The following is a 13,067-nucleotide window of genomic DNA, read 5'->3' on the forward strand; positions in this document are numbered from 1 at the left end:
AGTTGGGCGGAGAGACTCCCACACAGACGGCAGAGGATATTCGGCACTACTGTCTAGTGACAGAAAAGCTAAAACAAGGGGATGGTTGAGATTGCATATGAGATCAAATATAGAATAAAGTAATACTTTAAAAAGGGTGGTCAAACCCAGATTTCCTGGTTGTGTTTTCTGTATTGTTTTTTCCTTTTCTTTCCGGGTATTGGGGATTATACCCAGGGGTACTTTACTACTGAGTCATATCCCCAGCCCTCTTTATTTTGTTTTTTAAGTTTTAAGACAGGGTCTCAGTTGCTTACGGCCTCACTTAGTTGCTGAGGCCGGCATCAACTGTACTATTTCTCTCCCACAGTCTCCTGAGTCACTGGGATTACAGGCATGTGCCACCAAACCAGGCATCAGATGCTGTCGATGGAACAAGTGGGTAAATCACATTATAAACATTTAAAAGTTCATATTATTTGGACACCACAACATCCCCCACAAACAGTAGCTAAAAAATAAAAAAATATATTATGTTTTTGTTCTCCAACCACACATGGAACAAAACCGTGGAGTCTATTTAGTGGGTTTGGGGATATGCCATCAGGACACAAGGAAGGAAAGAGTTCATCCAGCACCAAGACGGGGGAGATAGGTGAGGGCTGTCAGGAGGCCCTGCAGCTGGTAAACTGGTGGCATTCTGCCTCTGCCCCCACCCCACAAATTCTTCCCTGCACAGATACATCTCATTTGTGTTCCAAACACAGTAAGCCCAACTATTTGTCCATGTAATACTTTGAGCAATTCCTTGATAGAGGTACTATTCATGTTGAAATATTTGGTTTCTCTGAAGAGGAGTGCATACCAAGTGATTTCTCCTGCCATGACGGTAGCTGCCCTGACCAGTCTGAGTGTATGTGCAAACAGCATCTTGTTCTTCTAAGGTAAGTATTTGAGATGCTGTGTGGCTTCCTTCTGGCTGGAAAGTGACAATCATTTCACCTGTGGGTGCAGTAATAGCATATTCAAGGGGAATTGGGACTACCACTGGGGGGAAACATTCATGAAAGGTGGAAATTACTAAAAAATACTAAAAATTAAGAGAGTGGAAAGGCATGTAGCATGCATTCAGGCTGGGACCTTGGCCACCAAGGATTTTGTCTTCAAAATGTGATTTTTAAATTTTTTTGAAATACCGGATGACATTTCTGGAAGAAAGAGGATGTTGAGAAACAGTTGCCAACAGGGCAGAAAGGAACAAGGAATTAGGACCTTCATGTCCATGCACTGCTCCAACAAATGTTTCTTAAGCACTCCCCAGATTTCAAGCACTGTTTCAGGTGCCTGGGACACACCAGAAAACAAGAAACACAAAGACTCCTGCTCTCACAGGGCTTTGCTTTGTCTTAGTTCAAGCTGATAAAACAAAAAGTCACAGACTGGATGGCTTAAAAAACAAGAACTTATTTTTCATGGTCTAGATGTTGGGAAGTTCAAGAATAAACACCAGCCATTTTGGTTCCTGGTGAGGTCCGTTAGGTAGTCAGCTCTCTGTTATTGAACCAAAATTCCTGAGATCATCAACTTATGAAGAGGAAATGTTTATTTTGAGTCATTTGCAGTTCCATTGCTTTTGCAAGGGACGTGATAGAGTGAAGCTGCTAAAGCAATATAGTGTGTGTGTGTGTGTGTGTGTGTGTGTGTGTGTGTTCCATAAAACAGGCCCTGGGGCATCCCTATCACATCTGTCACACTAACCTCTGTCCTGTTTTCGTGTGTTTGTGTGTCAAAATTGCTATGGTCTGTCAGCACCTCATCTGCCTCACATGGCAGGTGTGTATCCCATATCTGTCACTTTTGTTTCCTATTGTGGATGCATGTGCAAGTCCAGGCTATGTTAAGGTTTGTTGGTTTCACACACTGTCACACCCTGTGTCACACAGGGTCTCTGACACTGTATCTATAAGCTGTGCTGTGGCAAAATTATCACAAGCAGAACAGATACTTCAACTCTATTTGGAACCCTTGGATCATAGAGAACCTAAAGCATTTCTGTATTTCCATATGCGATATAGTGCACTGGCAAGACTCGTTCACACTGAGCGGCTGCTTGCTGGGTCATTGCCATACACCTACCACTAGGCCAGACTTCAGTGGTCCATTTCATTAACGTCTAGCATACAGGAAAACTGGAAGAAGGGTCAGGGTGTTAAAAAGCTTCATAGATGCAACAAACAAACCCAGAAAGTGGCAAATTTTGATGGACAAGTGCCTCAGCAACTTCAATGAATATAATAGTGTGGTACCTGTGGTACCTGGTAGAAATTGACCAGACATGACTGCTAAGTCACAGAGGTATATTTTGTATCTAAATGTCTTGAAAATCACCCTTTTTGTTTTGGTACCAGGGATTAAACCAGGGGCACTTAAAAACTGAGTCACATCCCTGGCCCTTATTATTTTTTTTTTTATTTTGAGACAGGTTCTTGCTAATTTGTTTAGGGCATTGCTAAGTTGTTGGGGCTGCCTTTGGACTTGTGATCCTTCTGCCTCAGACTACCAAGCCATGGAGATTACAGGCATGTCCCACCATGTTGGGCAAAAACACACTTTTGATAAAATTGAGAAAACTGAGCACTGGGTACATAATTTATGATACATAAAATATTTGTTGAAAAGTCATTAGGAAAAAAGGAGAATTATGTGTTAGAAATACTTTCTGAATTGAGTTAGGCATTGGGTCACAACATGTTGGGAGTATAATAATGCAGTAATGTTCATGGTGATAAGCAAAACAATAATAGGCATGAAATAATCAGTAATGATGGAATTTGGGAGAAGAGTTTCTGGACTGTATGACACATTCCTTTCCATTTGTGTACATACTTGAAAATATCCATTTTAAAGCATGGAATGTGTCATTGAATCAAATTTGTACAAAGAGGGAATGGATTCAAAAGAACAGGGAAGGTTAAGCAGGATGGCACACGTCTATAATCCCAATGACTGGGAGGCTGAGGTGGGAGATCACAAGGTCAAAGCCGACCTCAGTAACTTAGTGTTACTATGCTGCAAAGTAAAAAATAAAAAGGTTTGGAGATGTGGCTTACTTGTTAAGTGCCCCTGGGTTAAATCCCTGGTCCCAATAAATAATTAGGGAAGAACTTTTGGTTTTAAGTGTGTATCAAAACACCAATTACATACTTTGAATATGCAAAATTTGGGGCTACATTTAAGACTCAGTGGTAGAGCACTTGCCTGGCATGTGTGAGGCACTGGGTTCCATCCTCAGCACCACATAAAAATACATGAATAAATAAAGATATTGAGTCCATCTAAAACAAAATAAATAAATATGCAGAATTTACTGTAAAAATTAAACTTCAATACAGCTATTTTAAAGTTTACTTAATTTTGAGATGGAGTATCACAATAGTGCCATAGCTGCTCAAACTCCTGGGTTGGAGTGATCCTCCTGCTTAAGCCTTCTATGTGCTGGAACTAGAGGCATGTGCCAGCATGCCTGACAGTATTACCTTAAAAAGCAAAGGGAACACATACCAAAAACTCTTACTTTATAATTGTTTTGTTATATGCCGTTGACACCATTCTTGAGTATCCTATCAGTGTGGTGTAAATACAACCCAGTGATGCGCTCCTGCACATCTCTTCCCCATTTCATGTTCAGTGACCTCATCTTAGCAACTTGGAGTTGGGAATGGTGGGGATATTCACAGGGAAATGGATAAACAATAAAACAGAGGTTTATTTGTTTTATTGAATAAGTAGACTTAAGAACATTCTGAGAATATGTTAATAATAATGCAGATTAAGCTTGAAAATATAGAGTTCAGACTGTTACAGTATGAATAGTGTGGAAGAGTTGAAAAAATATTCTCCCAGGATTTAACGATAACCTTCATGCAGCAAAAAGTCACTCATATGACTGACTGGAGACCAAGTGAAGCTACAAAATATCTTTGTTATACATATTTATTTTTAATGAAAAGGAGAATATAATCAATATCCATTAAAAGTAGACTAAGGGCATTAACAAAGATTTTATGAAAAAAGGATATATAGGTGGCAAATAGCCAATGAAAAAAATGTCCAACATTACAAAATATTAGAGAAATGCAAACAACCAGAGAAATAACATTACATACTTATTAGCATGGCTAAAATTTAAAACATTGACCATATCAAGAAGGAGAAACTGTTGAGAATGAGGAATGCTCATACACTGCTATTGGGATCACAATGGATACACACAGTTTAGGTTAAAGTTTGGCAGGTATTTTTTTTTGTGTGTGTATGAGACTTTCACCTAATCTATTAGCAAAAGAGAATTAAAATGTTTTTCCTTATTAAAACTTGTATACCTATGTTGTCTGCAACTTTGTGAATTCCCCAAATTGGAAACAAATCACCTACCCACTGACAGATCAGTAAGCAAATAGTGGCATGTCCATAGAACAGAATACTATGTAGCAATAGAAAGGGTACCAATATTAATAAAACTAAAAGTAATTACACAGTATAAAAAATACCAGAAAAAGCCAATACTTTGATTCCTTTCATGTAAAATTGTAAAAAATGCAAACTGATTCATAGCTAATGAAAGTAAATCATTGAACAACTGAACGCCTGAGGAAGGTAGGGAGATTATACAAGAGTATGAGACAATTCTGGAAATGTTCATTATTCAGATCATGGGCTTATGTGTGTGATAAACCAGTTAAAAATTATGTCTCAAATGTATGCTGGTTATTGCATGTCAACTATACCTCAGTATGTATGTATTTGGGTGTGTAGACAGACAGATAAAGAGAGTAAACAGTTTTGATCGCCCACATTTTTAGAAACCTGGCTTGGCAACTGTACACTCATTCCAGTACCTCCTTCCTTCTGCCTAGGGAAGGGTAGCATTGTACTGCGCAGGAAAAAAAGGTGAGCAAGAAGGCTATTTTGAGACAGCAGCAGTTGCCTGAACCCCAAAAAAGACAAAAAAATCTCTACCTCTCCACTCACAGGAACTTCCTCCCGCCTCCCCTGCACATTCAGAAACTTCCCAACTCTGCCACATGTTTGGGACCTTCCTCTCCTCTCCCCCGCCTATTCAGGAACTTCCTCCATGATCCCTGGCATGTTCAGGAACTTCCTGCTTTCTCCCCTGCACATTTAGGACCTTCCTCCTCTCTCTCTCTCAACTCTCGCTGCATATAGGAACTTCCTCCTGCCTCCCCACATGTTCAGGACCTTCCTCCTGCCTCCCCACAGTTCAGGATCTTCCTCCTGCCTCCCCACGTGTCCAGGACCTTCCTCCTGCCTCCCCGATGAAAGACCCTCTGTCCCCCTGTCCAAGGAAGATCACGCAAAGACACTGGCTGCAAGAGCAAGAGGCTGTTTATCGATACACAGGCGCCTGCGGGTGCTCAGCAAAACCTCAGCCGGAGCTTCGGTGAACTGGCACACCGGGCTTTGGGGTACAAGTTTTTTATAGGGTAAAGGGGCAGGTTTCGCGTGCGCGGTAAGCAACAGGTTTCTTATTGGCTATTTTGAATCCAGCACATAGGTCACCTAAAGGGTAAGGTTGTTTTTCATACTATGTTCCCGGAAATTTTTGCTTGACATCTTCATGGTTCCTGCTTATCAGTTCCTGTTTGTTCAGACGATGATCTGTGCTTTCCCAACCGCCCTGTTCTTTCTCAACCTGTTTATCAGTTTAACGACCTCCGGGTAGGTCGTGCAACCTTCCCAGGGGGGTTGGGTGGAGTGACCTAGGTCATGGGTTTAAGACATGGAGCTGGGGCCTTTCATTCCCCCCTTTTTCTTTATCATGGATAGAATCCTATATCCATTTGTCCATCCTGCCTCGGTTATGGAGAGTATTTATCAGTTTGCTTAATCATTTGGTACTGTTGAGTAAGGACCATAGTTTGGATTGTGGAAAGTCGGTCCTTCATAAACTGTACTAGTCTGTTCAAGATCCAGGGCTCAAAGGTGAAAATTAGTATTAAAATTGTCAGAGGGCCAGCTATAGTAGATAGCAAGGTAGTCAACCAGGGGGACTTACTAAACCATTGTTCAAACCATCCTTGTTGTGCCTCAAATTCTTTCTGCCGTTTGGCTAATCTTTCTGTTACATTTTCCATGGTTTCTCTGACTACTCCTGTACGGTCAGCATAGAAACAGCACTGTTCCTTTAGGGCCACACAAAGACCACCTTCCTGTAGGAACAGTAGGTCTAATCCCCTTCGATTCTGCAACACAACTTCAGAAAGGGAAGTAAGAGATTTTTCTAGGGCTGTAATAGATTTTGCCATAGCAGCTAGGTCCTCATTCATGGTGGCCTGTAGATATAAGTATTGATTTCCCTGTACTATTGCAGCTGTTCCTGTACCGATTCCTGCAGCAATTCCCCCTACTCCTAGTAACAGAGCTATGGTCAGGCTAATGGGTTCCCGGGGGTACCTCTTTTTGCCTTCTAGGTGACCCAGAACATACTCTGATCTTAGGTAGGATATCCTAGGCTATAGCTGGACCAATACACAGAAATCGGTTGTGACATTTAGAATGGCAGTGGACACACAAGGGGTCAGTCCTGTGTTACATGCCCAGTAGGTCCCATTAGGTCCCCAGATATATTGGTGGCCGTCCTGAGTTGGGAGGGTCTGATTACAAAGGGAGTGATGTGACCTAGGTACCTTGCCTATACATAGGCCTTGCCCGCTGACTTCAGGGATTGTAAGTTTAGAGCTAGGTAGGGAGGAACACTTGCTATTAGGGGTACTACTATTTGTCCAACTAGCTGTAGTGGCAATTCCCTCACAATAAGGTGGGCTAGAGGCTAGACATAACCAACAGTCTAGGGTTTTGTCTGGACTAGTGGAATTAAGGGCTTGGAAAGCTCCTTGGACTAGGCGCAACAGCAGATCCCCAGTGCCTGGAGGAGGAGATTCAACAAAGGGGCTTCTAGGAAGGACGCTATCTGTTGGTGTGGATGCAGGGCTAGTAGGTGGGGGTACGGCCTTGGAGGGTTCTTTCTGTTCGGGGACTGAGGGAACCGCTGGTCTCCAAGAACCAAATTGGGGCCTACTGTTTCTTTTGCCTCTACCTGAATTCGGAATAGGAGCCCTGGATCGCCTTGCCGAGTGTATAGACGAACCCCCCATAAGTACCCTTGGAGCCATGCTATCTGTTTCCTTCCTTCCTGGGTAAATCTGATAGTTACATTAGATTCACCTGGGGTTGTCTCTGAAAATTGCATGTAGTCATTTCTAGGTTTTCCCTTGAGCCAATACCCATTTGAACTAGTCTCACAACCCCATGAGGCACAATAGTAGGCCTCTGGCCCCCCACATTGATAGGTACGGGTGCGCCCGGGGCAAAAATACCAAGATCGGAATCTGCAGGGTGGATAGGAGTCCCCTTTGGTTTTCTGAGTGTGTTCCCAAGATCCTTCAGCTAATTTACAAAGATCAAAAGTCAAGTCCGGCCACCAGGTATTTAGGGCATGATGCCCTTGAGCCAGGACCAGTTTCTTTCCAGTTTCAATATTATGAATAAACCAAACTAGATTTCTGGATACATGTGGACTGCCATAGGACATCATGGGAAACAAAGCTAAGATAATTAACAGTGTGAAAGTCTTATCTTTAGTGGGTTTTGGGTGCGTTGTAATCTCCATGTTGATTTCTGGGGTGCAGGGGTGGAGTCTTGTGGATGTGCAGCTTTTGCATGGGATGCGTGGACCCAAGCTGCAATGCCGTCTACCTTGATGGCGGTAGGGGTGGTCAGCAAGACGGTGTAAGGTCCTTTCCAGCGAGGTTCAAGGTTTTTGTTCTGATGCCTGCGGACCCAGACGGTGTCCCCTATCTTGAAGGAGTGTGGCACTGTTGGTTTCTCCAGTTGTTCCTTGTAGGCTGCCGCTAGGGGCTTCCAGACTTCATTTTGGACTAACTGTAATGCGCGTAAGTGGGTCTGCAGGGTAGGGGTAAATAGAGCAGAAATCTCAGTTTCATAGAAATTTACAGCAGGTGGTGGTGCGCCATACAGGATTTCAAAGGGGGTTAATCCCTGAGGACCAGGTGTGTTCCTGGCCTTGTACAAATGGCAGGAGTTGTACCCAGTCTCTAGTGCCAGTTTCAAGCGTTAATTTAGTTAAAGTCTCCTTAATGGTTCTATTCATTCTTTCTACCTGTCCTGAACTTTGGGGTCGATAAGCACAATGTAATTTCCAATTAATCCCCAATGTACTGGCCACTAATTGACTTACCTGAGAGGTGAAGGCAGGCCCGTTGTCTGATCCAATGGTCCCTGGGATACCATACCTCGGAAAAATTTCTTCCAACAGCTTCTTTGCCACAACTTTGGCCGTTTCATGTCAGGTAGGGTACGCTTCTACCCATCCAGAGAAGGTATCAACAAAAACCAAGAGGTACTTGTATCCATACATACCAGGCTTGATCTCCATAAAGTCCACTTCCCAATTGGTCCCAGGTTTATGTCCTTTGGCCCGTACCCTGGCTCCTGTGTTGATCTTGCCTGCATTCACCTGGGCACAGGCTTGGCAATTTTCTACTGCTTGCTTAATAAGAGAGTCTCTATGGGGCAAGTATAGATTTCCTTCCCCTCGATCCAAGAGGTTTTTCATTTTCTTTGTCCCTAAGTGTGTGAGCCTGTGCAGGGACTTAATCAATTCCTTGGCATTCCTGAGTGGCATTATTGTCTTCCCTTGGTATTCCCAGGTGTTCTCTGCTGAGTTATAGTTAGCCCCTAGGTTTTGTACAATGTCTAGGTCCTTGTCCTCGTACACCCATTGTTCATCAGGGTCAATGGAAATCTTTGTGGCCTTTTGGGGCAATAGAGTAGTCACCAGGAGCTGGGGGCCTAAAGCTGCATTCCTAGCAGTTTCGTCTGCCAGTCTGTTTCCTTTTGCCTCTAGATGGTCTCCCTTTTGGTGACCAGGGCAATGTATTATACTTAGTCTCTTTGGCAGAAAGAGGGCCTTTAATAAGGCTAAGATTTCAGTCTTATTCTTGATCTCTCTTCCCTCTGAGGTTAATAACCCTTGCCGCCGATATATTTCTCCATGGATATGGGCAGTAGCAAAGGCATACCGACTGTCTGTGTATACATTGAGTTTCTTCCCCTCAGCCGGTTTTAATGCTTGCGTCAGAGCTATCAGCTCTGCTCGCTGGGCTGATGTTCCTCCCGGTAACGCGCTCGCCCAGATTACCTGATTCAGTGGTGACGGCTGCTCCTGCTCGTCGTTCCCCATCTAGCAAATAGCTACTCCCGTCAGTGAACCAGACCAACTCCGCGTCTGTCATGGGTCGGTCTGACAGATCTGGTCGAGTTCCTTGGGTCTCTGCAAGAATCTGTTGGCAATTGAGGGGGACGGGTCCCCCGGGGAGGGGCAGAAGCATGGCTGGGTTTAGAGTTACTAAAGGACCGAACCGGATTCGGTCCGTGTCCAGCAATAAAGATTGGTAGTGGGCAAGCCGGGCATTGGAGATCCAGCGGTCAGGAGGTTGCCGGATTACTGCTTCAATGGCATGTGGAGTTAACAAGGTTAGTCGTTGTCCCAGAGTCAGTTTAGTAGCATCCTTAATCAAGATTGCTACTGCCGCTATCATCCGGAGGCAGGGAGGCCATCCTGAAGCCACAGGGTCCAACTTCTTTGACAAGTAGGCGATTGGGCGTCTCCATGGTCCCAATTTCTGGGTTAGGACCCCCTTTGCATATCCCTGCTTTTCGTCAACAAAGAGGTCAAAAGGCTTGGTGACGTCCGGTAAACCCAGGGCAGGGGCAGATAGGAGGGCCTGTTTGATGTGGTCAAATGCCCTCTGATGTTCATTTGTCCATGTGAAAGGGCTGTTCTGCTTTGTCAATAGGTACAGAGGGGCTGCTATCTCTGCAAACCCAGGAATCCATAGTCTACAAAAACCTGCTGTCCCCAGGAATTCCCGTAGTTGTTTGGGATTCTGGGGAGTGGGAATACTCGAGATAGTCTCTTTCCGGGCTGTGGTGAGCCATCTCTGACCATTATGAAGCTCATACCCGAGGTAAGTAACTTTCGTCTGACAGATTTGTGCCTTCTTTGCAGAGGCCAGGTACCCCAATTGCCCTAGAGCCTGCAGTAATGCTTTGGTCCCTTCAGTACATTCTTCTTTGGTAGGGGCCGCCATTAGAATGTCATCTATGTATTGGAGCATTATTAGGGAGGGGTTTCTTACCTGGAAATCAGCTAAGTCCTGATGTATGGCTTCACAAAAAGTGTTGGACTGTTCTTAAATCCTTGTGGTAACCGGGTCCAGGTCAATTGTCCTGAGAGTCCTTCCTCAGGATCCTTCCATTCAAATGCAAATAGGGCCTGGCTCTGGGGACTCAACCTCAAGCAGAAGAATGCATCCTTCAAATCTAGGACAGTATACCAGGTATGGGTGGGAGGCAAGGTACTGAGGAGGTTGTAAGGGTTGGGTACCGTGGGGTGGATGTCTTCCACTCTCTTGTTTATTTCCCTTAAGTCTTGGACCGGGCAATAGTCTTGAGTCCCTGGCTTTTTGACTGGGAGTAAGGGGGTGTTCCAGGGTGACCGGCAAGGTGTCAGTATGCCTTGATCTAGGAGCCGCTTGATATGCGGTTTAATGCATAGGTAAGCTTCCCTGGACATGGGGTATTGTTTAATATTGATAGGTATTGCAGTGGTCTTGAGTGAGATCACTATGGGGGCTTGGTGTATTGCCATTCCCATTCCCCCAGTTTCAGCCCAGGCCTCTGGGTAGGAGCTGAGCCAATAGTCCATATCTTTGCCAAGTTTGGGGAGTTTGTCAAATAGTCTATATTCATCTTCCAAGTTAAAAGTCAATATGTGGAGAGGCACCCCGTTGGGCCCACTTATAGAGGCCCTTCCATTCTCAAAACAAATCTGGGCTTTTAGTTTGGTTAGTAAGTCTCTTCCTAGTAATGGGTATGGACAGTCGGGCACATGCAGGAATGAGTGGGAGACCTTACCTGAGGCAAGGTGGACTTCTCTTTTAGTGGTCCATTGATACGGTTTGCATCCGGTGGCCCCCTGGACCCATGTTGTCCTTCCACTTAGGAGTCCGGGGTCCTGCGTCAGCACTGAATGTTGGGCTCCTGTGTCCACTAGGAAGGTTACCGGTTGCTCCCCCACTTGTAGAGTTATCCGGGGCTCAGGGGGGAGCTCCTGGCCCTGACATCCCTAATCTTCATCATCCAAAGTTAGTAGTTGAGGGGTTTTGTTGGGGTACCTCCTTGAGTCAGGGAGCCTTTTGGGATTTTTTGGACAGTCTTTTACCCAATGTCCTTTTTCCTTACAGTAGGCGCAGCATTGGTCGCGTTCCACTTGGGGCCTGCTTCGTCCCCTTTCTTTCCCTGGCCTAGTCTCTTGTGGCCCTGTCTGAGCTATTGCGGCCAGTACTTTACTCATTTCTTTATTACGCTTTCAATCCCTCTTATCTAATTCCTCTCGGTATCTCAAATCCCTTTCCTCCTGCACTTTCCTAATCCTCTCTTCTTTTTCTTCTGGAGTTTCCCTCTTATTGTAAATCTTTTCTGCTTCCTTTAACAAATCTGCTAGGGAGAAATCCTGCAGATTATCCAACCTTTGTAGCTTGCTTCTAATGTCAGGGGCAGATTGCCAAATGAATGCCATAGAGACATTGCCTTTCTGTTCCTCACTATCTGGATCGAAAGGAGTAAACCTTCGAAATGCCTCCTTCAATCTTTCTAGAAATGCAGTAGGGGTTTCGTCCGCCCTCTGAACAGTTTGTCTTACCTGAGCCAAATTGGTGGGCCTTCGTCCAGCCCCATGGAGACCTGCTATGAGTAACTGGCGATAGAGACGTAGGTGGTTCCTACCTTCATCAGTGTTGTAATCCCAGTCAGGCCGCGTCAAGGGAAAAGCCTCATTAATCAGATTGGGGAGCTGTGTGGGACGCCCATTGTCCCCAGGAACATTTTTACGGGCTTCTAATAAGACTTTTTGTCTCTCCTCGGAGGTGAGGAGAGTCTGGAGAAGCTGCTGGCAGTCATCCCAGGTCGGTTGGTGGGTCACTAGAATGGACTCAATCAAAGAGGTTAAGGCTACAGGGTCACTTGAGAAGGAAGGGTTATGGGTTTTCCAGTTATAAAGGTCGGAGGCAGAGAAAGGCCAGTACTGATATTGACCGTTGGGGCCTCCAGTCTGTCTCAAGGGGAAAGCCTTTGAGGTTTCCCCAGAAGTTGTAGGCTCCTTGCGCCCCCGGAGTCTTCCCACCATCGGAGAGGGGTCTGGGAGGGTCCCGGCAGTTGGGGGTTCCTCATCCTCCTCGGAGGAATCCGGATGAGGGTTGGGGTTGGGGAGAGGTTGAGGATGGTAAGGTGGGGGTTCCTCTGTTAGTAGGTCTATCAAAGTATTCTCCTCGGGCCGAAGGACAGTCCGAGGTTTTGACTTAGGAGGAACTGAGGGCTTGGATTTATCCAGTATAGGGTATAGTCTAGAGGTTTGGGTGGTCTGAGAAGGGACTGGAATAAGAGGAGCGGAAGGGGGAAGGGAGGGCTCATTAGGAAGGGAAGAGAGGAGGGGTTTTGGGGTAGAGAAGGGGGTGACCCATGGTGGTGGGTCAAAAACCAGGTCTTCCCAAGTCACGATGTATGGAACTTGGTCAGGATGTCCTCTAGGGCCTGGAATGAAGATGTGGGATTTGACCTGTGAAACAAGATCGGGATTAAAGGACCCTTCTTTGGGCCAGCCTACGTTGAAGGTTGGCCATTCAGAGGTGCAGAGGGTTACCCACTTCTTCTTTTTGACCTTGACCGACAAGTTGCTGGCACAGTTTCGGACGTCTTGCCAATGGTCGAGGGTGAGACTCAGGGGGGTTACCATGGATTGCCCCATTTCAGTCTCACTAGCGGAAAGGAAGTTAAGGAACAGGCACAAGAGAATAAAGACAAGATAACAGATCACAAACGCTGCACGTCTTCGGCACAAACCGAAAGTACCAAGTGGTGTCGGAGAGCGTAAGTCCCTCCGGCCAAAAAAACAAGGTGACGTATCCCTCGGATACGTGTGGAATCCC

The 13,067-nt window shown here is 45.3% G+C and overlaps 1 protein-coding gene across 1 annotated transcript; it reads right to left on the reverse strand.

Moving 5' to 3' along the window:
- Positions 1-10,270: 10,270 nt before the first annotated feature.
- Positions 10,271-12,886, reverse strand: LOC124966687 (serine/threonine-protein kinase WNK4-like). Its single transcript, XM_047528252.1, has 3 exons — positions 11,786-12,886; positions 10,999-11,133; positions 10,271-10,404 (listed from the first exon to the last, which is right to left on the reverse strand). The coding sequence occupies exons 1-2, from the start codon at positions 12,884-12,886 to the stop codon at positions 11,104-11,106; spliced, it is 1,131 nt and encodes a 376-aa protein (XP_047384208.1). The 3' UTR covers positions 10,271-10,404; positions 10,999-11,103.
- Between the last annotated feature and the right edge of the window lie 181 nt (positions 12,887-13,067).

The sequence above is a fragment of the Sciurus carolinensis genome, chromosome 16, assembly GCF_902686445.1.
Source record: "Sciurus carolinensis chromosome 16, mSciCar1.2, whole genome shotgun sequence".
Classification (NCBI taxonomy): domain Eukaryota; kingdom Metazoa; phylum Chordata; class Mammalia; order Rodentia; family Sciuridae; genus Sciurus; species Sciurus carolinensis.

Coding starts and splice junctions, on each gene's coding strand:
- LOC124966687 (XM_047528252.1), bottom strand. CDS start 12,886: ATGGGGCAATCCATGGTAACCCCCCTGAGTCTCACCCTCGACCATTGG. Junction 11,134..11,785: donor GGCCCACCAATTTGGCTCAG/GTAAGACAAACT, acceptor TAACCTTCCTAG/TGGACACAGGAGCCCAACAT.